The following is a 22623-nucleotide window of genomic DNA, read 5'->3' on the forward strand; positions in this document are numbered from 1 at the left end:
AAACTGAGCCATCGTCATGGATACGACCTTCAACAATGCCCCATGAACTCTCGGCCCTTGACGACATTGTCCATGGTGCCTAAACCCAGCTTGAGGCCACAGCCAAAAGGAAGTAGAAACATGGGCAGCCCCATAAGGCAAGCTGACAGCAAGAGGGACAGAGATGAGACGAACCGAGCAAAACAACAGGGGGCGTAGTGATTAGGAGACGATACACAGGGCAACTTTTTGAGCAAAGTCACTGACCAATGCTGCTTGGACACTTCCCCATTCATATTGAGCAACAAATTTCTATGTGAAACACTTTGATTGGCAATGGGCAACTTTTCGCAATTATCCAGATCCAAAGAAGTTTCCTTTTGTCTCATCTGGTTGGCAATTGCCCAGCAAAATTGTTCATAAACTGTATCACCACCTTAAAAACACAGTTGAATGGATACTTGTGAACGTTATACATTTAGACACGTAGGTGTAAACGTTTGGTTTGCAATTTGTTTGATGAAACAATTAAAAAGAGGCAATATAACAGGACAGAGAATTCAGCATCAGTCGGCTCCCTCACACCTTGGAGTGTTAAGTTGTGGGGGGTGAGTTCAGGACCCTGACTTGGCGCCACATCGCCCCACACTCTGGGAACTGGAGCTCCAGGACCTAACGTTGGGGAGACTAAGGTGGGAAGGGCACCACAGCATCAAACCCAGGTGGCCCACTGTGTACATAGTTCACTACCAACCCCCGGTTGACACCTCCCACAGGTGTTCAGCACACAGAAAGCTAGAAATGCTTGTCTCGCTAAACATTCGCTTGCACAACACTTTTATTGGTACAGAACAACATATAACTGCTGTGTTTACAACCAGATTTAGCTCACACCTTCTGTGTGTTTATGATATTATATAAGAATGCAAGTATTACTGCACCTCCAGTTTCGTGAAGAATAAAATACATGAATGTCAGCAGAGATATTTTATTAATTCCACTTTGAAAATGCAGAGATAAGACTCAGATTTTCAGAATGAAATGGCGTTAGAACACTAAGCAATTTATAGACTTCAAACTTTAGAAAAAAATCACGTCGTAAATGTGATCACATGTATGCGAAATTCTACCTGGTGTGGCGAACAGAAAAATAAGGACACCTTGCCGTAACACAGAAACGGAATGTTAACACTTACTGCATACACAAAACATAATACAATTATTGTTGCGGATAGTCTTGCACACACATTGGATTTCTTGTTCGTTAAAGAATATTCAATTCAAATTAAAATCAAAGAAGCTAGTTTTTTCCCGATTGACCGATTCACAAGTTTGTTCGCTGCAGAAAAAGAGAAATATCCTTAGAAATGACTATAGCGGCATCTTGTGGCCGTATTTAAATTGCAACTAAAGGCACGGATTATGTGCTATCCATGGCCACCAGGTGTCGCAGTGGGAACGCAACTAGATCTACGACCGGGAGGTTTCGGTGCACAGTCCACCGCGGAACATCTACAAGCCGCAAAATGTGGCGCGCGAAATTAATAGATAGCATGCACACGTCCATCCACACGTCTTCAGAGACGCCGATTAGAGACGGCATACATGTTAATTTTAATTTAAATGATGGTCATTATGGTTGATTGTCACTACAAATAAACACCCAGCCTTCCAAAATCACCTATAGTGCGAGACTCACCTGAATGATCTAACCCTCTGTAATTGTGCAAATAGTTAATTCAGGATTCAACACCGCTGCTCACATAAAGCCCTCTCGGCAGTTGCGTAATTTTGTGGAATATTTCCATGACAGAAAACACACTTCAGTTTGGCAAACCAAAGCGTGATTTTTTTGCGCTTATGAGAAACTTACGCACATCATAGTATCACGGGGGAGTGGCAACCTGTGGGCAGTGCTCATCAAATGGATCTGCCCAAGTAACAGAAACACCAAATGTAACCAATCATTAATGATTTGATATAATCATCCTAGGACCAACCCCAGTAGAGGTAATGGATTCCCAAAAAAAAAAATGATTGTTTGGCCACCGTCCCCCTTCGGAAACGTTAACTGTCACCAACCCCCCGCCAAATATAGGTCCTACCTTTATGCAAACTTCTAGCACTTTCACGTCAAGGTCGGACAACCCCAAACCATCTCGAAGACTGGCACCCGCCTAACAAACACACGCTTGCCCCAGGATGGCATCCTGCTAGCGGTTTTTCCACAATCTTCTATACCATAAAAATTCTGAACCTCCACAGAAAATCCCGCACCCGGCTGTCTCAAAACCACCAAGTCTGCCCGACATCTATTCTCGTTGTACCCAGCTGTCGTCGGGACCATAGTTGAATGCACCATTAGCTTTTGGCTTGCTTTCAATGCCATGGTGGTTTAGTACTGGGACCAGATTAGACACTTAACGCACCTGATACCGGATATCAAATGCTCCGTGAGCGGAGGATCAGGTGTCACAGAGTAACATCGGGCACTCATTCCTAAAATGTTCTAACAGGCTGCATAAACGCCTGGGGGGAAATCAGCGGGTTAGATCCCTGTGCAGGTGTACTGGCACAAATCTGTGTCTGACAGGTCATCTAGGCTTAGCGAGCGGGCCCCCCCATCAATCTTACCCAAAAAACACCCAGTATCTTTCACCGTGACCAGACATCTTTAATGAACGAGACTCATGACATGTTCTTACACGCTTCCGTGTCACACATACACACACAAAAAAAAAAAAAGCATGAGTGAAATGCAACTGATCCTGGAACAGAAATGAGACAAAGTGTACAGACAAACATTACCAACCCTAGTGGGATACAAAGGCCATCACTTGGACCCAAAGATGTGCACAAATAAGGACAGAAAAGAAATGGCGGAACCAACCGCAACAGCAATCTTCATGTTTAGCACCCATCACGTTAAAATGAGTGTATTCTACCCTTAATATGTAATTTCCCAAAAACTAGATTCCACAACAGGCAGACATTAAGTTGTTGCCCGTCACTCAATGTGCAAAACAGTAAAGCATGGCACAGCACATGGAACTCAACTACTTTTAGACCATTAATATCTATTTTAATAGCTTGTCCCACAATAAGAACCCAGCTGCACATGACTGACACGCTACTATACTAACATCCCTTACCTAAAGGTAACCCTAGGGGCTAATGGGGAATTTAAACAGAGACCCAGCATCGCAGGTCGCTCTCCCATCCCAGACGTTTGTCCAGCATCATGTTAGGATTCGGGGTATGAGATTACGGGACCCCACAGGTAGCCATTTTGAATGCATGTGAACATTTAAACAGTGACCCTAAAAAGATCCAGCGGTCCACCCTGAACTGCAAGTGGACACAGTACTACAATCCTGCCATATTTACCACAGAATGACTCTTTATTACTCAAAAAGGCCACTTGAAAGCAAGAGTGCAATAAAGTTAATACTACAGCATGAACAAAAGTGTTTCCCAGCCAACTATAAGATGTTTACTTCAACATTCACATTTAGTTTTATATACAGTCCATGCAACTGCCCACAGTTAGTCTTTTGTGCGCGGGGGGGGGGGGGAGTAAGCCATCAGCCATTGGTGCGTTACAGTCCGGGGGGGGGGGGGGCACTCAGCCAGACTTGAAGAGCAGGATGGCCACCTGCCCCAGGTAGAAGTAGATGAAGTGCTTGGTCTCGTGGGTGACGTAGCTTCCGAAGTTCCTACCCACAATGCAGTGCCACGTGGGGTTGTACTTTTTGTCGAACTCCTGATGTATATAAACAAGAGACAGCAACAAGAGGTATGATCAACTTAAACGTTTACAAACCACAAGCACCCCCACGATGTTTTAGACAATCGCCCATTACGACAGAGTGGACAACAGCTTTGTGCAGGTTTAGTGTACCACGCAAGCCTGAACTCCAATAAATAAATTTAACTCGTAGGTGCCAATGTCATTTGATGAAAGTTAAAATCCCTAAGACGTGTTCACTCCATTTCTGGGGGGGAGGGGGGGTGTAATTACAGTTCTATTGTATACAATTAAGTCCTCATCTGACAGCTTCATCTACCAGTACACAGACCTCAAATAAGAATTCAGAAACACCAAAACCACAGCAACTAGAAGACAAACATCCAGATCCATCTTTGCTGTCACCTCTAACCGCCACTAGGGGGCCTAGGATTAGGTCCATCAGCCTCTGAGGCGCCAGCCTCAGCCTCACCTTCTTGATGTAAGCAGCGATGTCCTTCTCAATGTTGTACTTCTCCATGGCCTGGGTGGCACAGTCCACAGCATCCTGCTGCATGTCCTCAGACATGTCAGCGTTCTTGATCACTGCCTTCCTGTCAGTCATCTTGTCTGCTGTACCAGAGAGAATCCGCGCAGACGCCTCAGTCAAGTTACGCTCAGACAGACAAATCAAATCATGCCCCCCGGTACCCAGAGTCCATCTTGAGCCAACAAAACGCAGCTCCTTGAATAGCCTGAAATTCCTTCCATTTCTCAGTCTGTCTAACTGAAGCATGCGATCATATCACAGACCCAGCAGCTCCAAACAAATATAGCAGGAGCAAATATACCTGACAGTCTGTTGAGGTCCCTTTATAAAATCTTTCATAAGCATTCAGTGCAAATGGCTGGAAGACCGTTGCCAAGACCAAGTCATATTTCCTTCAGCACCTCTCCAAATCATGACAATATGTATTCATAGCTACTAAGAAAACACTGGGCTAAGACTCATAGCAACCCAAACACCATTTAGGCATGAAGACTTGGCCATTCTGCTCTACTGGGATTCAGAAACCGGGTTTGCTTAACACTGGCAGCCATTTTACTCGCAAATACACAACATATGGTTCTTCCTATTTAAAAACCCAAGATGTGAACGGTAACTGTTGAGTAACATCACCGACAGTCCCAATGACGACCTTTCCCATAAATTAAAAAACCATTCAGTGCCTTTGTTTTGCAGTTGCATGCAAACTGGCCCTCATTTTGATTACATCTGAAATGGTTTTGTTCAGGTATTGAAGCATACCATCACCATCACACACAGGCTACCAGGTAACACCGCGGTCTTTGGTCACAGAGAATGGCGGAGCTGGGCCAAACCATTAATATGATGATGGTTTGTAACTATGGCGCTGGAGGGAAATCTCACACCCCCCGCCCCCAAACCTGACATTCTGTGTCTCCATGATCTGCTTCAAAAGATCCACCCAGCAACTCTAGTGCTGAATGATTACTTACAGCAGTCTATCCCATAGAAGAGTGAGTAATTAGAGATCGTTATGGAGCCCCTTAAAAAAGCACACCACTGTCCTGTGGATATGCTGCACCGGCTGCTCCTTCTTAAAATCCGAGCACCGCCCTCTGGACATCACCGAGGGCCGCAGCACTAGTAAATCTCCGCAGGACCACTGCATGGATAGAGTCCAGGGCTTTTTTGAGAGACTTAATTTAAGCCATGGGGGGGGGGGGTTAAAGAACAGCACCACTATCCTGGCTTTTACACCGCCTAACCAATAAGACCGCTTAGAACACCCGACCATGAGTCTTACTAGTATTTAAGCATGTGCTTAAACGCATGACCCGGGCAAGTAAACTGAACTTCCGGTGTGTGCCCTAAGTACTTTCGCGTTAACTACCTTACCACGTCACTGAAGTTAACACAGCTGCCATATGCTTCGGGTGGGTGGGAGGTGTGCATTCCCTTTCAAATAAATATCAATGTGCTTACAATTAGCCATCTAATAGCGTTTATTATAAAAATTAAAAAAAACAAATGCAACCAAAGGCATATCAGCGATTAGTACGCACAGTTCCACCTGTAAGCAAGCCTGAGCGTGTTTATTCCTAGAGCGTCCTTGGCGTTTGCAAGCGAGCATCGCACTAAACATGTGTCAGCGATAATGGGACCGGCACATCCGAGGTTATCTGCATCACAGCCATCAACTGGAGTAGACGCACATTTAATTACTCCCACCCCCTAATACAAGATTATTACATTCTCTCTACGGGCTAAATTCACTTACAGACAAATAAAACAGGTATCCGAGTAAAACGGCGCATGCCAGTGGCATACAAACGAGCCGGCCGTTGAAACGTCAGTAAAAAGTGTCACGTTATGGATCTTAACTGCAACTTCACAAAACGGCGTCTTTGTAAAAGAAAGACAAACGGCAAACGCCATTGCATAAGGGGGCGTTTAACGTGGGCACGTACTCTCAGCAGCTCACTAATACATTTATTAGAGCGACGCCAGTTATTTTGTCACTCCAAAACGATGGGGGAAAAACAACTTTTCGATCAACAAAATACACTAGTAAAACCTTACGCACGCGTAACTGCACAATGCAATCCAGCTCACCTCCGGCTGATATTTAACGACCTGCTCCACAGCAGCTCAGTCCCGCACCTAGCTCACCTTCGTCTGCTTACCGCCTTCGTACAAAGTGACTACCGGACTCCCGTTAAATGCACTGATCTGACCGTCACTGATCTGCGGGAGTCTGCCCAGTTAAAGCACTCCCCCCGCCCCCCAGCATGCCTCCCCCCACCGCACTGCCGCACGGCGCGGCGCCTTCCATTGGCTGAAGCACCGACTCTCCCCGCATGCCCCGAGCGTTTTCCACTAGCTTCCATCTGGCCGCGTCTTATTTCGTCCCACAATGCACCGGGATAAGGGGGCGGGTCGGTGTAGATGTGGGCCACGCCCTCAAAACTGGAGGGGGAGGGGCGATCACCTTGCTGACCTCCCAGGGACGGGACGGCGGGCAGTGCTCGTTCTCCCGTCTCATCTTCCGTAAGTAGCCCAAGCTACGAGGAAATGCACTGTAAAGCGGTTGACCGATTCACCCTTTAGCGAGTCAGCGACTCATCATTACCGTGGATGAGTAAAGGCGGGGTCTCTAGAAATCACATTATTCCCCGATGTTTACGCAGGAGCCCCCAAAATCAAGTCTTCGGTTCTTTTGTGACAACCAGAAAATATTACTTCAGTATTGGACAGGCAGAGGGCAAGCATACTGTAATGCCTGCATCAGACAACACTGAATAATATCGCAACATTATTACTATATGTCGTTTCATACCGTTATATTGAAATGGCTTTTCCTTTCACAAGAAACATATTTGTAGTTTCTGTCACACAGTGATACAGGCTTGCAGTAATAAAATGCCATGTATTCCTCATCTTGTTTTTATTTGATCACCTGGATTTTCTCAGGTATAAATACCTTCATGTTTTCTTTGGCACGTTTTCTGATCATAAGTTGGCACTTGCCTTGAAAAGTCAAATGATTCTTTCTACAAGAAACCATAGTGCCTGGTCAAGTCCCACGCTCCGTTCACAATTACTTGTCATTTGTACTTAGGTGGGAAAACAACGGTGAAACTGGCAAATCCACTAGTGCAGCTTTGTACCGCGATCAATTAGCATACAACTTTATCGCTTTCACAGCCAGCAAAGAAATTAATTACCTACAAAAGGTCAGATGCTTGATCTTCTACCAAAGGAAGCCTGGCAAGCGTTTAATGAGGAAATACCGACCGGCTACAACTTGAGTCGATTAATCAACAGTTCGTTAATCTTTCATGCAAAGTGCAGCTGGACTGTGGCGTCCATACATTTTGAAACAACCGCCCAACTTACGTATATTAAAAGCTCAAAGTTGTTGAGACGCCAAAGCTAATAAAACATTCTATGTGTATGCTTTTTATAGTTCCTTTAAGTGTCTGTAAAGCACTTTGTAAACCCTGTGGTTAAAACGGTGGTATATAAATAAGGATTGACTAAAACACCAGCCACAAAACAAACACTTAACTGACAAATTGTGTAAGTAAACAAATCACTCCGAAGCAATCACTGTATATACTTTCAAAATTTTATTGAGGGGTATTAAAAAAAAAAAACCTGCAGAAAGGCAAATCACATTTTATCCATGACTAAAAGCAACAACCCAAGAATTAAACTATAGGCTAAATCAGCAATGAAGCCCCATCCCTCCCATCCTGATTCCCCACGATTTACCAAGATCCTCATTGTGTATTCCATCCAAGGAGATTCATCCAGCCTCCTGGTCCTCGATTTGCTCCTCACACAAAAAAGTAAAAGCCAAATCCTGTCACATTTGCAGCTCCTTGAAAATAAAAAATAAAATTTAAAGTTGGCCAATTTCAAGTTGTTTTACAACTCCGTATTTGTGGTTTGTCGAGGGGGGGAATCCACTCCTACGGTTCCCGGTAAAATGATCCCGCTCCACGCTTCCATCCATCCCTATCCTATCCTGATTATGAACTGATCCAAGGATCCGGCTCCAAGGATTGGGATCCAGTGAGCCACTCCTCCAATCCAAACCTTTAAAATTCCAGCAAAATCAAAGAAAGGAGGTGAGTTAGAGTCAGGACTAAACCAAAAACAGCCACTCATCTCTCACCGTGCGTCCAGGAGGAGATCATACGGCTGGTTATAGGTTTTATCTGAAAACGCCAGACAATGATCAGCTCCCAGGCAACGCAGTGACAAACCACACAAGCAACTTGAAAACACAATGGACCAAAGTCATCAAGTAAACATACAGGCTTAATAGAAAGGCTGCAGTCACAGCTTTCATACAAGCTTAAGGAAATCATGAACGACATTCAGCTTCTAAGAAGACTGATGCCTTTTCAGGTTTCACTACATCAATGCTACAGGCACTAGAATAAAATGCTCCCGTTTTTTTAAAACTAAAACCCTGCCTGATGGTGCAAAGCATCATAACAAAACATAAAAACATGCATACTTAGCAGTACTGATCAATGGGACAAATGACATGGTGTTGGGGCAACGTACAAGTACAGCAAAGCATGAGTTATATACTTAATCACACGAATACAGGAATTTGTTTTAAAAATTAACTGCCAAGTATTTAATAGGTCACTGAAGCACTTGCCATACCATTGGCTCCTTTATTGATCTGACTGTTCCTCGTCCTCCAATTACGCTTTTCCTAATATGAATGAACTGTGCTTCACAATCCTTTATTCCAAAGCATTCTTTAATCCTTCGTCAGATGTCTATAGGAAGACACATCAAAGGGTAAAATAAAATACATTTTTGCAATCCAACTCCCACCACCCCAAACAGAACAAGCATGGTAGCCATCCACAAAGTTACAGAAATCACAGCTTCAAAGTTCACCATGAATTGTAATAAGACCAACTTTCACTTCGAAAAAAATTGGATGGGTGGAGGACTGAATTAAAAATGTACCAAATAGGACAAAACAGGAAGGGGGGTTGGGGTGGGAGGAAAGGCTGGGATAAGCACCATAAACCCTATTCTATCAAATGGGAGCAGGGACAGGGAGAACACGTAACAAACTTTAATAAAACACGGAAGGGTTAAAACAAAAAAGGGAAGAGATTGTTTACAACATGTGGATCCACCGAACACAGCAACGCATGGAAAATGGCCGGCAGCGGGCGGACTCTAAGTGCGTGAGCGCGAGCGGCTGTGCCGGGGTGAGTAGCGGGGAGAGCCTCTGCTACGGCGCGGCGAGAAGCTCCGGCTGCGGCTGTTGCTTCGACTGCGACTTCCGCTCCGGCTGCGGCTGCGTGAGCGTGACCGCCCGTAGCTTGGGCTCCGAGGGCCATCCACTTTCACACGGACGTATGCTGTCTCACCCTGGGGTGGGGTGAGGTGGGGAGAGAAATCAAGCTTCCGGTGAATCAACCTGCCATCACACATGAACCCTTGTCTCAGCACCCCACTCCCCCAAATGATCACACACGTACACTGCCCATATTGCCCACAATAACTCTCTGCTTACCTCAAAACAGACACACAAACTCACGGCACGCATATCCAACGAGCCCAGCGTCACACCTACCTCATGTGACCGGAACTTAGTGTTATCCAACTTTCGGACGGCGTAGGTCATGTCTTCTTTGCGAACAAACTCCACAACACCAGTGCCGTCGCGGAAAACGTCTGCATAACATACATCACCTGCTTCACGCATGTGATCCTTTAGATCCTGCCAGCTACCACTCGGTGGGAGGCCTGCGGGCAGAGAAGCCAGGAGTCACTGTGGCCGCCTCAAGCGAAGGCACGTTAGACCTCATTCTTCGGCATTCTACCCTGATGCAGATCTTCCAGAATTGTGCAGACTGCATCCAACGGGGAAATTACAGCCGACAGCACTTAGACAAACATGCAGCTCCTTACCTGAAACTATTACTCTGTACTCGGATCGTCTGGAGGGGGGTCCGTAGCGTCCCCGGGGGGCACCTATGCCTCCGATGCCCCCTCTGCCGGTACCCCTCCCACTCCTTGGGAACTCGACGCGCAAGCGATAGCCGTCATAATCATAGCCATCCCTCCCGTACACGGCATCTTCAGCGTCTCTGAAAGCGTGAGGGAGCGAATTACACTAAGGGAAACCCGGGCAATAACAACCAGCGGGGACCACCTACTCAGTCAGCCGCACTACAGACCAATGCTACTCAAAGTCTTTAATATTGGCGTTTGGACTACCACAAGAAAACACGGACATTAATCTATAAACATATGACTTTATAACCATCAGAATGAATCACACTGCCGTCCCGAATACTACTTGTAACCATGGCGATGAATGCCATCGCTAAATAAAGCCAATACGAAGAGCAAAGTAACTTTAAAACAAGCGGCGAATACGTCTATTAGCGCAATAATGCAGCAAATAGGTATTTTAAATAGCTACAAGGTGCAGAGGTGCGGCGGCTGCGTCGTGCATCCAGATACATCTGAGCGAAACTTTCACTTGTTCTTCCATCTTGAACGACTAGGCCTGGCTGGCTGGTTACGGAGTTCTGCGCAGGTGGCCGGCTACCTGGGGTCTTCAAACTCCACGAAGGCGAACGGGGGCCCTCCTCGGCGATTTTTCAAGTCGATGTCCCGAATGGCGCCGTACTTGTAAAACACGTCCTCGACGTCCTTGGTGCGGATGTCCGGCGGCAGGTTCCCCACGTATATTCGGCAGTCGTTGTTCCCAGCAGGGCCTCGAATCACACCGGCGGACATTTTTTACGTATTGATTTTCGGAAAAGCGCCAGATGCGAAACTGTGAACGTTTTCCAACAATCCCCAAGACCAACCAACACGTCGACCATAAAGTTACAACCAACTAAATTGCAAATCCTTTCAACTACCGATTCTACCGCGTTATCTGTAGCTACAACAAAATGGCGCCGATGTCCTGTTTTTGAACCGTACTGTGCGTGGGGCGGAGGGACACCTTAGAAAAGGAACGCGTCCGACAAAAGAAATAGTCCTCCCATATCCGCGAAATACAGCTACAACCCAAACACTTAGTTTTATATCTATACGCATATATACACACAATACGGATAAATAAGAATCAAACACAAACCTTTGTTTAAATAATGCAACCTATAAAATTCAGAAGTACAGCAACACCTCATTGACCTGTTTTATTCCGCGATCGGCGAGCGCATTGTTCTGTGATTGGCCCAGCGTGTTCCCGCGTAGATAAACTTGGGCTCGAGATGCCTTCCAGCTAACCGCACTCATTTCATGCATCGTTTCGCTTGTTCAATTTCTGTTATTCGATTTATTATGGAACAGTTGTAGTCTATGGAGATGCACCAAGTAAAAATAATTATGCATAGTATTATTAACATTCTTATTTTTGTGATGTTAATATAACAGAAAATAAACGACCCTTTCATCTAAGAAACACTAGAAAACTGAAAATGTATTAATCGAATACTGAATTAAAAATTGTTGACCACGTTAGGTGAATGCAAAATATAAAACATTTTATTAAAAATAAAACATCCTTGTTTTCCTCCGACAGCCTGTCCTGTCCTGTCCTGGATAGACACCCTCCCCTCCAGCACCCTGTCCAGGAAAAGCAACTGAAAGGTGCATGGATTAAATTGAACAGTTTAACATATCAGTGGAAAAGAGTGGTGTTCCTGAAACAAGATGGAGGACTGTAATACGAGAAAGTAAAAAACAGAAAGCTAAGTGAGTGTGTGGCTTAGTGGGTGTTAGCATCAATGAAGGACTCCCACACAGAACAAAAAAAGAATTCAGACTAGAGTCTGGATTTTAAATATTATTATCTGTTACATTGCAGAGCTGTACAGACAATGAAAGAAAGTGAATAGTGCAGCATTGCCAACTGTCACGCATCTGCCGTGACACTCATGCTTTGTGACTCTCACGCTCACGCAAGAGATCTTACGGCAAATCCATGTTACTCCACTATAAACCTACATCAAAAGCATCAGGGTAGTTTGCAGACTATTTACAAGGTGATTAAACTGATACATGCATGTAAATGTGTGCGCAGACTTAGCCAGCTGACCAATCCTGAAAATGCAAACATTTCAGTCCATGTTGGCAAGGCCACCCCTGGCCAAATTGGGTCCCTAAGCAGAATTTTATTTTATTTTTATTTCACCTGCATGGATCCAACTGCCTGTCTGCGCATTTGACCGCTGATTGGTCAGATGCTGCGTGCTGTCAATCATTGCAGCAACGATTACTCATCTTTTTTTTTCTCTCCTGCCTTGGGCTGACTTGGTGCTCTACGCGCGCCTCACAGCAGCGATGCGCATTCCCCTTGCGGAAAATGGGGCTCCCCATGGATCGTGGAGCCCTACGCACAGCGCTTGTTCTGCGTGTAGGGAGGGACAGCGCTGCATGTTGGACTTCCTTCAGTGCCAAAGCAGCACCCATCCGGGTTTGGTGCTTTAAAGTTTTTCGTTAATACTAGGTCAGAGAACATTCCTCCAACTCACTGTTTGGTTTATATGTCTGAAAATGAATTAAATACATTTATTTTATGGTACAGATTTTTTCCTCCAGATACATGACATTGCTATGGGTGTATGCTTCACCATTTGACTATACAAATCTTTTCATGGGTTGGTTTGAACACTAATTTGTGTACAATAATAACCCATTTGCATAATTAATTGTGCTTTGGAAAAGATACATCGACGACATATTCCTGATTTGGAATAGTATTAATGGGTGCGGGGTCTCCAAGCCTTTTCAAAGTATCTCAGAAATTGTATCGATTCAATTGAATTCAATTTGGAATGTGATAGTCACCAAGTCACTTTTTTGGACCCATAGATAATTTTTTAATGGAATGGAATCTACACCATGCTCCTCAGCAAACACAAATAGAATTAGTCTTTCAAACTATTATTCTACCCAGTTTAATAATGTTATGCCCTATAGTTGGTTTCTCAGCACTGCACTGATATGTTTCAACATCTGCACTGGGCTTGGCGATGTCCAAATCATGGTACGTAAGAGGGCATCCATGAGAAAAGGTCAACACATTCACCAGCTTTGCAACCAAAAACGAGTACAGAATAATCATTTTGAAAACTTTATCACATGCATCTCTTGTATGTTGACTGTTGTCTTCTGGCATGCACTAAATGTGGCATCCACTATGTTGGGAAAAGCAAGGAGACATCATAGATACAGAATTAATGAACGTTAAAGTGCTGGCCTGATCCTAAATCAGCTGTTGCAAGGTCCTTAACCCACCCCCCAGGAGTGTTTAAGGGGCCCGGGATAAATAGCAAAACCCCAAACTTCTCTCACAACTATATAAGTTGCATAGTGCAAGCAGTGTTTCTCGCTAAGACCATGTTGCTGTTTGCATAGTGTTTATCTCTGTGACTGTAAATGCGATTCCGCTTTGTATTCGACTTGGGTACTAATATATCAGTGTCATTAGAACAGATTCGCGGTGTGTTATTACGCATTGTATCAGGACTGACGGTGTGTATATATATGTGTGTGAGTGTGTATGTCTCAAAGGAGAGCAAGATGGAAAATGCAAAACGTTGTGCTAATGGCAAATAAAGGATCATTTCATTAGTTTGTTTCAACAAGCTGGAGAGAGCACAGTAATGTGAGCACAATGCTAATTCAAAATAAAAATGGAATGTCACGTTTGAATGCCTCAGCCAGCCTAATTCATTCACAGCTCCCGTGGGCTGCTTGGGTGCCTGAACAGAACCCAACTCCGGCATTCAATCACTCCTCCTCTACACCGCCCTTCCTGCACAGGGTCATGGGTGCTTGGAAACAACAGGTGCAAGGCAGGCATTGAAAACAAGGGCCCGACACAAATTTGGGTAGTCTGTCTTTTCTCATGTTTTCTTACAATTTTTTTCCCGCAGAGCATGGGTGTAACACGTCCTTATGTAATATGCTGTCAGTTTTAACCAGATTCAATCCATCTTCCTAACGCGTCCAAAATGTCGCTCTCAAATTCTTCATTCCTGTTCCCATGGATACAGATTGGTTAGCTGGGCCAAACTCTTGAGAGTCAGTGGATTTTTTTCCACCCACTAGTCAGTGACACGGGTTTCCTCAAAGAGGTCAGTGGTGACAGGTTTGAGAGCTTCGCCATCTCCATGTTTTTGACCCTCTCTGCTCATTTTCTATTTTCATCGCTATTGGAAAATTCAGCTGCTCTTAAAATGTGAAACAAAATGTTTTCATACTGAGTGCTGGTCACAAGCTGGACTATGAAACAGTAAAAAACGAATCCATTGCAGTTCAATCACAAAAGATGGCCCACAATAGTTTCATTCTATGTGCTTTTTTAATACGCTTCTCTGCAATATTAGGTACATAATGTGCATAGAGAACAACACTACAGCCACGAAATGAAGAGGTTTCTCCTCACAGGAGTCACTATCTCTGCCCAGCCCAGCTCTGGTATCAGCTTCACCGGAACCAGAGAGGAGTTTACCGTCCCCACGCCAGGAAGCTGTGAGAAATGGGGGCGGGGGGGGCGGCACGAAAACACCGCACGGGCGTTTACCACCAATTCACAGTACGTATGTATAATGCAATTCATGTGTAATGGAGTCACGACTTACAGAACTTCTCATATGTGTTACTTTTTGATAATTAAAGATGGCGGTTCCCATGTCGGAATCACATAAGCCCACCCGATCTGCAGTCATGGATCCCACACGCTGACACACGTCTACAGAACTTTGCGTCCTCCAGCTATTGAAATACTGGCATAGGAGAGGCATGCCTTCCAGCTCTCACCGGGTGTAGGACAGTCATGGGACTTCACAAACCTAGACTTAGGCCAACCATTTAAAATCCATCGACAAGACAAGCTTATTGGGTAAGCGACATCGATGACTCACAGCCGGGGATAAATATCACGTACCTCCTCCAATCAAAACCTTTTTAGTGAATCTTCTTTGAACATCACCATCCAGTTATATTATATTATATTATATTATATTATATTATAAGTCCAAACTGAAGCCAGCATAAGCCTGTGATTGGGTGTTGCTATGGTTTCAGCAGTGAAAGATCCTATTGGTCGGAGAAAGCTGGAATCTGGGCGTGGCTGGGAGCTCAGTACGCATGATTGGCCACATAGAGGGACCTGCAAGCAGCCCCCCCGCTGTCGCCGCTGCCGCTGTACTTCCCCTGTGCCGCGAGTCCATTGACCTGCAGGGACACAAGGCAGTCTGGTCACATCAATTCCCGATTCATATCGAGTGACACATGGCGCGCGGGGGGGGGCACACACCCACCTCCGCCCGCTTGATAAACTCCTCGGTGGCGGCGCTGGCGTTCTCCTTCTGCCCGCGCCAGGTGCTGAGGGCAGAAGCCTGCAAGGCGCGGCCGTAGGAGAAGGTGAGAGCCCAGGGCTTGGGCAGTGGGCAGTTGTTGATGGCGTTGAGGTTGATGGAGGCCTCCTCTTCACTCTGACCCCCAGAGAGGAAGGTGATTCCTGAGGCAGTAAGACAAACAGATGAACTCCGCCTTAACGGCCTCAAAATGCAAGTCCCAGGTACGTACATAACTATATAAAATGAGCATATCTATACTGGTGTGCACAGAGCAAAACAAAAATATCCTCTCAAGATCTCTTTTCCAGCTGTATAACACTTTCCTGTTAAAAGAGAACATAGGACATTTACTAGGAAAAAAACTTTACAATCATCAAAACCTCACTCACAACTAACAAACCATGACATGTCTTTAAAGAATGTAAATGGTAAGCGGCTTGGGACCAGTAGATCCCTACAAAGGCTTGCTGGTGTTTGTAAGAATCCTCACAGTTCTTAGTTCTACACTAGTAACCTCAAAATGTTTATTTTACTGCCAGGCATTAAATATCCAAATGAGACCGACGAAATGGCTCCACATCACTTTTAAAAGTAAAGATGCTTCTGCGTTAATGGCTCCAACCTATCAGTGCAGGAGTGGTGGAGGTGCGGTGGCATACCTGCGACAGCAGGGGGCACAGTGCGGCGCAGTGCAGTGACAGTTGCCATGGCAATCTCCACAGCACTGTACTTGGCGGAGCAGCCGTGGCCTGGGGTCACCATGTTGGGCTTTAGCAGGGTGCCTTCCAGGTAGACATGGTGGTCCGAGAGGGCCTTGTACATAGCGGTGAGGACCTGGGTTCGGTAGGACGGACAAACACAGAGCTGCAGGAGCTGCAGGAGTGGTGGACATGCACACCTGTGTGTCCTGCATGCTTTAGAACCACTTCAAAGCGTCAGGTGACACTCTATGGCTTTCAGGGACTTAGGAAAGTCACCTCTGAGGTACAATATTTCCCAGACCCAAACATCACGCAAAGGACCTGCACTCACCTTTTCAGTGACATACTGGCTGCGTTTCAAGTCATGGTCTCCATCAGGCAGAATCTCGGGCTCAACAATGGGTACGATGCCGTGCTGCAAGCCAGGACACACCGACAAGCTGTCAGATTTCACACCTGGGGTGTGCAGTGGACCGAATGCCGGAGGTGATGACAGAGCACATCTGAAGGGGAAACCCTTCAGAGTGCAGGAATGGTGAGGTGGAGCGGCACCTGCTGGCAGATACTGGCATAGCGGGCCAGGACGTTGGCATTCTCTGTCATGGCCAGCTGGGAGGGCGTGGTCGTGCTGATCTTCAGCACGCAGCGCCACTTAGCGAAGTCGGCCCCGTCCTTCTTGTACTGGGCACAGCGCTCAGACAACCCATCCAAGCCTTAGAAGTAAACACGGCCAACAGAAAGACAGAAGGTGTCATCTCACCCTAAAAGCAGGTCCAATCAGAGCAGTAAACAGCCACAAAGGATTATGGGAATGTGAGGTGAACATACAGCAGTGTAACCCAACACTGGGACTGAAACGCTCACCCTGAGTTGTGGTCTCTCCGTTTGTCCCAGCCAGTGGCACAACACCTTTGTCCACCTGAAGAAATCAGAAATAAAGCTTTGGGTGTCTCATTCTGTATTCATTGTCAGAGTAAAGCAAAGTTACATAGATTCTATCTATTCATCTGAATGACCCTAAAATGAATTTCACTCAGACCCTCTTGAAGTAGCACAACCCAGACCGGTCACTCAGCAACAGTGCAGGATTCTCTTTCTGGGACTCAATCCTGTGACCCTATGGTCACATGATCCCATCTCAGCCTAAGCCACAGCTACAGCCCTTGCAGAGGCTGGAGAAGCCTGGACATACCTTGATCCCCACCAGGATGCCTTTGTCCTTGATCATCTGGACGAAGGGCGTCCCATCATCGGCGTGTTGGTACAGCGTTTCATGGAAAAAGATCACGCCACCGATGCAGCTATTGATCCGCGAGTCGGCGCTGAACAGGACCTGCCGGTACTGCCGCCGGTTCTCCTCCGTGTTCTCCACACCAATCTGAGTGAGCCGCTTTGCCATGCTGCCTGTAAGAGAACGTGTGCACGAGCACCCAGAACTGAGGAGCTGCTCCGCCTGGGCTATTCCTTACAGCTAAGATGCTGCTTAGATCTTAAGCTGTAGCCAGTAAGCTCTGTGTCCCCAGTGCTCGCTACTGACCCACAGACTCATCAGCAGCCAGGATGCCCTTGCCAGGCGACACGATGCGGTGGGCGATGTCCTGCAGCTCCTTCTTTTGCTCGATGGAGAGTGTGGGGTACTGGTGTGGCATCTTGTCAGCTGTCTGATGGGACCTGTGACAGAACATGTACAGTAAGTGACAAGGCCTGCTGGCGAGATAGGTGGGGAGTGCACTGATTAGGAAGACTACCCATTTCTAGGACTTCCACAAAAGGTGTTCCACTGAGGGGGTGAGATGAGGGCTCTGTAAGCACCCCTCCATGCCTCAGAGCTCTATGCAGTGCAGTGTTTAGCTCAGTAGGTGCTGCTGTCCAGAAGGTTGTGAGTTTGACTCTCCAGCCTGGTAGTTTTCCTCACTTCTATGCTACTTTGGACGAAAGCGTCTGTTGAATAAATAAATGTAATTTTTTTGAATGCCTAACTTGGTGTGCACATATGTGTCATTCTTGAGCAAAGAGCTGCAAAAACAGTGTTGAGTAATGGCTAAGACAGCGATTGGGACACGACTGATGACCCCCATTTCCACAAGGATCAGGAATAAAGGATCTTATGTAAGCACCCCTGTCTGAACACTGTCAGGTGGGATTAAAGGGGAAGTGGATAAATGTGCTGACCTTGCCAAACACCTCCCAGGCTCTTGCTGGAGCGAGTATAACTACTGCAAAGCAAGGGATGTGAGTTCATATGCATGCACACACGCTGCACACATGCATGCACACACGCTGCACACATGCATGCACACACGTGCAACGACGGACGACGGGTGATGACGCGTCCCAGTGTGCCAGAGTAACTTCATTGCACGTCTTTGGCTCTGGTTCCACCTCGCTCCACACTCCTGATTTTGCGTTAGTCCCGCATGCTAATTCTCTCCTCAGCAGCTCATTCCATGCAGCTCTCACGTCCTGCTTTCCCACACTGCAAGGGCTCAATAAAGAGCCCTTTGCTTCAGGATAGGTGGTGGTTGGCCCGGAAACAGGGGACTCAGGGCCTCAGAGGTTGTAGGGGCAGGGCCAATCACTCAGGGCAGAACATGATGGACAGGGGCACTAACCAATATGATGATGGGGCATTCGGGGAAAACTGCCGACCTATGCATTATCAGGGATTTAACACTGCACTAAATTTCAGAAAAGTCCAGTGTCTCTGACCGTATTCATCTCACATTCAGGTTTCCAGGCTTGATTTGACGTTTACAAACATGGAATCACATGACAAGCAAACAGAAAACTGCAGGGGGATACAAAAGACCCTTCATGTTTGAATACCCAGTGATTAGTGTCTGGCTGATAGCGTGAACTCGGGCAGCTGTTTCCCACACACACGTGCAGGCTGAATGGAGCCTGGCTTTTCCCGCATCACTGCCTGAGGCCAGGCTGGAATTTTCCATTGAAAAACAGCCGTCCAGACTGGCGGGCAGAACAGCCGAAGATCTGAATGGACACGTGCGTCACTGCCCCTGCACATGGGACAATGCATCCCCAGTATTCCGCACAGGAAAGGCTGGCTCTTAAGGTGGAGCGGTCATTGTTTGCCCAAGTTGCCAATTAATAGAGTCACAGTACACACACATTGCCCTGGTTCTTGGGCAAAATCCACTGTATTGCAGTTAAGTTTGGTGGGAAGAAAAGCACCGGGACAACACAAACTATATTGTGTGTATTTTGGAACACTTTAAGTGCGCCTTCTGCCTGCTCCATTGTCATCGAAACTGCTCCCCCTGCTGGACAAACAAAGCAAGTTTAAAGAGTCTGTCCGCTGTGTCCTCCGGGTACAGGCCCAGTCTGGTCACCGACATGGAAACCAACGTGTACACCAAGCTAAAACGCCAGCACAGTCAGAAGGCAGGGCGCCCTGCAGATATTCCCCCTGTTTCTCTCAGGCATTCTCGATGTGTATCATTTACAGGGGTTCCAATAATAAATTAAGACATATATTATTACTGTACATATATGCCAGTGTAAGGTCCCGGAGACTCCCGTTTTTGAATGAACAAAACAGTCACTTTTAAGAAGCTCCTGTATGGTATGGACTAACGGCACCATTCTGGGTCCTGCACCTAGTGCCAGTCAGCCAATTAGGTGACATCATCTGGCAGGATGTCGACCTAGTATGTCAGTTTCACTTTGTCTGGAGGGGGGGGCGGTTAAGCATTCCTAGAGTGACGTCTCTACGCCATCGGAGAATGCCACACGTCCCGCTGCTAACTGGCACGGAGCTCGCCGGCGGGGCTGCCGTGCCAGCGGACCGTAATGCCAGGCAAAGTGCAGGCGCGCTATTTAGGGCGCAGAATAGTGATGGGATTTATGGCTCTTTGAGGGGATCCGGATCTTGGCGATCCGTTCCTTTCAAAGAGCCGTTCAAAAGAAAGAACGGCTCTTTTGGCTCTTTTTAAATATTTAGTCAGTTTTAAGAAGCCAGCTTGGGGGCATCTCAGTTTATCCTGGAAATAATCACTGGGAGGAATGATGAGGTGAGATTTGTAGTCAAATAATTAAAACTCAGATATCACACACCAATATCTGAGTTTGAATTATTCTGAAATATTGATTATTACCTCATTTGTCATGTGTGTACTATATTCCATATGGTTGCACAACATCCCTCTGCTTAGACAGTGACATCACTATTTTGGATTTACCTTTAGTACAAAGTGTGTGTATGTGTAAAGCTACGTTGACTTATGTTATTCATACAATACCTACTCACAAATAAACATCAAAAACAAAGCCGGCTGCAATGAATTTCTGTGCAAAACATCTTTTACTACAAACACTTCCACACAATGTGGAAGTGAAGGATGCGTGCACAACTATCATCATGCTGTTAGGCAGTAGCACCCCTGCGCTGGGTGCGCCCCTCCCCCTATAACTGTTCTGTCTCGCGGAGGAGCTAATTTGTGTGCATCTGTGTGAAACACGCATAGGAAAAAAAGAACGACAGAAAGAACGGCTCCCCTCCAGCCGCGACTCGGCTCCCATCGTTCATGTTTATGAGCCGTTCAAAAGAATCGGTTCGTTCGCGAACGTCACAACTCTAGCGCAGAAGTCGCGGTCTGCTGGCTGTGAGCAGTTATAATGTCCAATAACGATTAACAGGTAAGCAGAAATTACCAAAATTCTCTTTTGAACATGCAGCAAGTGGCGCTACACGGCGCATCCGTCCGCGCGAACACTGCAGGCTGTGCAGGATAGATGAGGCACTGCGATGAATCCGCAGCTCAACGGGTAACACAAGCCAAATTACCACCGTATCGAAGATTTTCATTTTACTTTTACAGTTTTAGTTAAAAATTGTAACTTAATTAAGCCTTCTTCTTATCTGAACTATAGGAACAACATAAGTTAAAACGCAAAGAAACTTATCTTTCTTGACCGGTCTGGGTTGTGCTACTTCAAGAGGGTCTGAGTGAAATTCATTTTAGGGTCATTCAGATGAATAGATAGAATCTATGTAACTTTGCTTTACTCTGACAATGAATACAGAATGAGACACCCAAAGTTTTCTTCAACTCTATTGCGCAATGCCACGTTTATATAGACTATAATATTTTCCACTTTGCGGGGCATCACTTCGACACCGACTTATTTAGAAATTGTATAAAATTGATGTTCAAAAATACTGTTGATAGGGGAATACACACCCGCCCATTGAGTCATGATTAAAAACTATTAAAAATCAGCGTGGCACGTGATGCCGAGCACGTGCGATTCTTGCCTGGGTACCGTATCCACGTCACGCGCAACCAGCGCAAGAGCCACCGACGCTAATAATAACCCATATTTAAGATGCGCATTTCCCTGGAAAGTCAAGCATCATTCTTCAGCGATAGCATTGCCACGTATAGGCTTCCTTAATATTATTCTCAATTCCTTATAACATCTATCAGTAAATTAATTAATAACATTACACAAATAAATTCACTAACAAACATAAAGCATGTTACATTTTCTAAATGTACAGCAGCAGCAGCATTCAGTTAAATGCGTCTGGAAAGTATTTAATCCATAACCTCTCCATAAATTTAATTTCCAATTACTTGGTAACTGGCCATCTTCCACTCTACCGGGTACCGCCGGGTACCGCTACATGGGAACCCCCTCGAATGTGAGTAATGAAGGGAGCTATGATCTATAGCCAAAACAGTCAAAAAGGGCAACACTATCAGCCAGACGAATGACTGGTTAAATATACCGACAGACTTAACTTCTGACTGAAGAGAGTTATTCCACTAAATATAAACTGTCATACCTATTAAACTTCCCGTTCGCAAGGCGAGCTTAACTTCATGATTTATTTAAACTAATACCAAACTTCTTGCATATTGGGGTTAAGCTATATTAATTGAATCATTGTTTAATGCTAGTTAAAATGTTCTGATACGATCCAAATAATTTATTATACTGACAGCCTAACAAAGTTCGATAACAACGGTCTCAAAACATGGAGCACGTTGTAGACACAATTGGCCACAACTTACATATTTATGTAAGATTAGCGATATATTTCATCAACTAAGATATACCGCTAGCGACTAGCAGAATTAATTAGACAACTCATCTAGCCTAAGTCAGATTTGTTTTCCCCTGGAGCTGAAAAGACGACACGGTCACTAAATACCTGAGAACCCAGCAAATACAGCGGCAATGAGGCAGAACTGCCTACCTGGAAAGTAGTCCGGTGTGCTGCTATAGTAGATGATTCTCTTCTTTCTTAAAGCTCCCTGAATGGAGCAGAACGACGTGACAACTCCG

At 45.7% G+C, this 22623-nt stretch overlaps 3 protein-coding genes across 5 annotated transcripts; all 3 read right to left on the bottom strand.

Moving 5' to 3' along the window:
• Window positions 1–951: 951 nt before the first annotated feature.
• Window positions 952–6540, bottom strand: dynll2a (dynein, light chain, LC8-type 2a). Of its 3 annotated transcripts, none has more exons than XM_072701390.1 (3): window positions 6319–6540; window positions 4200–4339; window positions 952–3742 (listed from the first exon to the last, which is right to left on the bottom strand). In XM_072701390.1, the coding sequence occupies exons 2-3, from the start codon at window positions 4329–4331 to the stop codon at window positions 3605–3607; spliced, it is 270 nt and encodes an 89-aa protein (XP_072557491.1). In that variant the 5' UTR covers window positions 4332–4339; window positions 6319–6540; the 3' UTR covers window positions 952–3604. The 3 variants fall into 3 exon arrangements, with proteins under 3 accessions (XP_072557491.1, XP_072557492.1, XP_072557490.1); XM_072701391.1 differs by having other exon boundaries at window positions 6405–6539; XM_072701389.1 differs by having other exon boundaries at window positions 6348–6533.
• Window positions 6541–9000: 2460 nt separating this feature from the next.
• srsf1a (serine and arginine rich splicing factor 1a) lies at window positions 9001–11234 on the bottom strand. The gene is made up of 4 exons (XM_023818163.2): window positions 10837–11234; window positions 10191–10369; window positions 9853–10025; window positions 9001–9647 (listed from the first exon to the last, which is right to left on the bottom strand). Exons 1-4 carry the CDS (start codon window positions 11025–11027, stop codon window positions 9453–9455), a joined length of 738 nt encoding a protein of 245 aa, XP_023673931.1. The 5' UTR covers window positions 11028–11234; the 3' UTR covers window positions 9001–9452.
• A 3357-nt stretch (window positions 11235–14591) lies between these two features.
• Window positions 14592–22623, bottom strand: aldoca (aldolase C, fructose-bisphosphate, a). Its single transcript, XM_023818172.2, has 9 exons — window positions 22535–22623; window positions 17849–17982; window positions 17504–17715; window positions 17176–17230; window positions 16864–17024; window positions 16643–16726; window positions 16270–16444; window positions 15572–15771; window positions 14592–15485 (listed from the first exon to the last, which is right to left on the bottom strand). The coding sequence occupies exons 2-9, from the start codon at window positions 17958–17960 to the stop codon at window positions 15390–15392; spliced, it is 1095 nt and encodes a 364-aa protein (XP_023673940.1). The 5' UTR covers window positions 17961–17982; window positions 22535–22623; the 3' UTR covers window positions 14592–15389.

The sequence above is a fragment of the Paramormyrops kingsleyae genome, chromosome 17 (genome assembly GCF_048594095.1).
Source record: "Paramormyrops kingsleyae isolate MSU_618 chromosome 17, PKINGS_0.4, whole genome shotgun sequence".
Lineage (NCBI taxonomy): Eukaryota > Metazoa > Chordata > Actinopteri > Osteoglossiformes > Mormyridae > Paramormyrops > Paramormyrops kingsleyae.